Genomic DNA, 4,015 nt, shown 5'->3' with positions numbered 1-4,015 from the left:
TTGGATGCCCCGTTTTCGGTAGTAGAAATCAAAGACGCGGTTTGGGAGTGTGATGAGGAGCGGGCACCGGGCCCGGACGGTTTCAATTTCAAGTTTCTGAAGAGATTTTGGAGTTGTTTTGAAGGTGATTTTATTAAGATATTTGCTGATTTATATGCAAATAAACCGTTTAATTTTGTATGTGTGTCCTCTTTTATTGCCTTAATTCCTAAGTCGAAAGATCCGGGTGGGTTAAATGATTATAGACCGATCAGTTTAAAGTGCTGGTCCGAAGGTTAAAATTAGTGATCGGTGGCTTAATATCGGAAGAGCAATCGGCGTTTATCATGAATCGGAGTATTCTTGACGGTCCGCTGATTCTCAACGAGACATTCGCATGGTTAAAAAAGTCGCATGGAAAAGGTATGATTTATAAAATTGATATCGAAAAGGCCTATGATTCGTTGAGTTGAGTTTACTTGGATTCGGTTATGGGTCAAATGAACTTTCCATCAAAATGGAGAAGATGGGTGAGGGGATATTGAAGGCTAGTTGGGCCTCGGTACTTGTAAACGGGTCTCCGACTCCGGAGTTTTTATGTACCCGGGGGTTAAGACAAAGGGTTCCACTATCCCCGTTCCTTTTTGTCATTGCAATGGAAGGGCTTTCATGCTTAATTAAAAAAGCAGTTAGGAGTGGGGCTTTCAAAGGGTTACAGTGTGGGGTAGGAGGACCACTTCTTTCTCATCTTTTATATGCAGATGATGCGATCATTATTGGAGAATGGAACCGTGCTAACGCGCAAAACCTGAAGAGACTTTTAAGGTGTTTTTCCTTAGTTTCGGGCTTAAAGGTAAATCAAACCAAATGTCAAATTTTTGGGACTGAGGTGGGGGAGGTTGAATTGGGGGAAGTGGCTTCGGATTTGGGTTGCAAAGTCGGGAAGGTGCCTTTTATTTACCTTGGTTTGCATGTCGGGGTGAATATGAATAGAATTAATGCATGGGGGCCGATTATTGAGGTGTTTAAGAAAAAGGCTATCTTTGTGGAAAGCTAAACAATTATCATATGGTGGTCGGATTACGGTGATCAAATCGGTCTTGAATTCTCTTCCCACTTACTACTTCTCATTATTCAAAGCCCCGGAAAGGGTTTTGGAGAAACTCGAAAGACTTTGTAGAATTTTCTTTTGGGGAGGGTCGGAGGAGAAGACAAAGATGAATCGGGTTGCTTGGGATGTGGTCGTGGCGCCGGGTGAAGAGGGATGTCTCGGGTTATGAAGACTTAGAGATGTTAACGTCTCACTCCTTGCTAAGTGGTGGTGGCGTTTCAAAAACGAGAAAGGTAGGTTATGGTGGAAAGTGGTTTGGGCTAATCATAGTTCACCAAGATCATGGTCTGCTATCCCGGCAAAGATGTCCGCACCGTGTCCGTGGAACCAAATAGTAAGCTTAAATTTTAATTTTCTCTCGTTGGGTATTGATTTTTAAATAAGAGTTTTCGGAACATAGTTAAGGACGGGACAAGTACATGGTTTTGGCGATTGGTAGTTGGAGTCGGGTCCATTATGTGTTCGGTTTCCGAGTCTCTTCGCCTTGGAGATGAATAAAACTTGTGTTGTGGCCGATAGGTTGTTCATGGCTGATGGTTTCATTTGTGGGAATTGGAATTGGTCTAGGTCGCCGACCCGCTAATCAGAAGTGTTGGAACTGAGGCAGTTTGTAGGTTCCCAGCCGGATCTACACGGAAATATCTCGTATTACGTAGGTGCGGAATCCCTACGTAAGACGATACGAGTGTTAGACGCGATATACGTTAAACCCAAGTACAAAGACACGTTACAATACTCAATAGACACGTTGTATTGCAACTCCTTTAACACGTGATAGCCAAATCACAATTACACGTACTGAACTACACTTCTAAACAGGCCGTAGCCTAAACATATATACCCTTTGACAACTTCGCCTAACATGCTAGGCGAAGTTGTCAATAACTTAGCTTGTTCTACAAGTTCGCTTATAACAGGCGAACTTGTGGGACAACCTTTACAAACCAAAACCAAAACAAACTAACGCGATTACAGACACTAGATACTGAACTACTGACATCATGTACCAACAGACTCCCCCTTGGCAGTAGCTTCATATCTCTAACTTCAATCACGTGTCTTGTAATCCCAAAACTCGAGTCACCCGTCTTCAAGCATGAACTCCTTCTCTGACACAAACGGAAACTACTCTCTGATATTTCTTGGCTTTTTCTTTCCATGCCGGAATATGGAATATCTTTTTCTCGTTCAGCACCTGCAAGTCAGCTTGAGACAAATTCACCAAGTGCATAGGATCATACACTCTCAGCAACTCTTGTTCATCTTCATCCTCCATCACCGCTTCAGCTGTTTCACTATCGACATACCACCATTTCAGATTCTTTAGGACATCCTTGGGCATCTGTTTCATCGGCACTTCTTTTAAACACCGGATCGGCTTATACTTCATTATCATCCAAGGTTTGCCATCAGCTCTCATACCTCTGTCTTTATCTTCAACGAGCTTTCCTTTCTGCGGCTTTAATAACTCGAACTTTTTATCTTTTATACTTTCTTTTCAAACGATCTTCCCAATAATCCTAGCCATATTATCATCACTCCTGTTTATCAACCCCAACTTGGCTAAGTCCTTCACCTCACAATCCGGCAAGGTATTCAACGATCTCAACACTCTCTTGAAATACTGAACTCCGTCAAAACGTTTAATCACAAACAGCCTCAACTGCTCATCGTATAACCAGCATATAATCCCCTTCTTCGATTCAGCATACCCTTTGATGTTGTAACTCTTCTTAAACATAGTAGGAACCGCCGGTTTCTTTGTCTTTACGAACCATTGAGCGTAGCCTTCTTTCCATCTCGGCTGCTCTTCCCATTCAGTCTCATCGCTTCCCATATCTTGGCCCATATCTGACTTATCAACTTTGGGAATTTCATGCTCAACGTTTTCTTCCACAATCTCTCCCTCTTCAATCTCACTATCAATTACAATATCAGCCCCTATCTTTTCAATCTCTTCAATCGGTAACACTTCGTCGTCACCTGCAATATCAACATCCAAACTTTCCACATCATCCACTACCACTACATCATCACCCCCCCCCCCGATTCACCAGTTGCACCAGTAGACTCCCCCTGAGATGTGGAAGTCCCAAGAGCTTGTTCAGTTCTTGGCAACTCACCACCTGCACCTTTCGATGCATTGGGATCATCGTCTCGATCATTCCTCTTCTTCGTCCTCAACTCATCCCGTTTGCAGCTCGTCTCCCCCTGAGATGCCAAGAGCTGTTTCAAGGCGTCAAAAAGTTTACCGTGCTCAATCAGGAGGGACGACTGAATCTGATTCTCTGCAACAAGGCGCTAAATAGCGTGAGTCTGGATCAGATTTATTCTCGACTGTTCTGCCACGACCCTTTCAAGAGCTGCTATTCTGTCCGAGTCAGATAAGGTTGCATCAAAATCAAAACTCATATGAGAGGTGTCTTGAGCATATGGTGAAAGGATTCCCAAAGTAGCCGGGACATCAGAAACAGGTTGAAAAGTAACCGCATGTGGTATTGTAACAGATAATCCTGCAGTGGCAACCAGCGTCGACTCAACGAATCTAGCAACCACCTCCGATGGAGTAAGTGTAGGAAGTGGCAAGGAAACAATTTCTGGCGCCGAAAGCTGAAATGTGGTAAGTGGAATGCCAAAAGAAGATGATGTTGTCAACACGGGGGCACCTGAGGTGATCGGTCCTGTTACCGTCAGCGATGCAGGAACCATGGTCATACCAGATAAAGCGGGCGGAGAGAAGCGTACCACCCTCGAGCTTTCACCAGCTCCCGATCCTTCATCCGTTCTTACCCGTTTCGATCGACGAACCAACCGATCTAACTCCTCCTCATAATCAGATTCACTGTCATCAGTATCTTTCTTTCTCTTTCCATGAATTCTTTCTTGGGCAACCAGATTTGTCTTGCTTCAGCAACATCATCAGCT

At 43.9% G+C, this 4,015-nt stretch overlaps 1 protein-coding gene across 1 annotated transcript; it reads left to right on the top strand.

Annotated features, from left to right (window-relative positions):
- The first annotated feature begins 496 nt into the window (after positions 1-496).
- LOC143587321 (putative mitochondrial protein AtMg01250) lies at positions 497-1,036 on the top strand. Its single transcript, XM_077068638.1, has one exon. The coding sequence runs from the start codon at positions 497-499 to the stop codon at positions 1,034-1,036; it is 540 nt and encodes a 179-aa protein (XP_076924753.1).
- Positions 1,037-4,015: the final 2,979 nt, after the last annotated feature.

This window comes from Bidens hawaiensis, unplaced genomic scaffold (genome assembly GCF_021521415.1).
Source record: "Bidens hawaiensis isolate Kalapana, Puna unplaced genomic scaffold, B.hawaiensis_p1.1 tig00035458_1, whole genome shotgun sequence".
Taxonomy (NCBI): Eukaryota; Viridiplantae; Streptophyta; class Magnoliopsida; order Asterales; family Asteraceae; genus Bidens; species Bidens hawaiensis.
This window is presented reverse-complemented; position numbering and strand designations above follow the sequence as displayed.

Coding starts and splice junctions, on each gene's coding strand:
- LOC143587321 (XM_077068638.1), top strand. CDS start 497: ATGGAGAAGATGGGTGAGGGGATATTGAAGGCTAGTTGGGCCTCGGTA.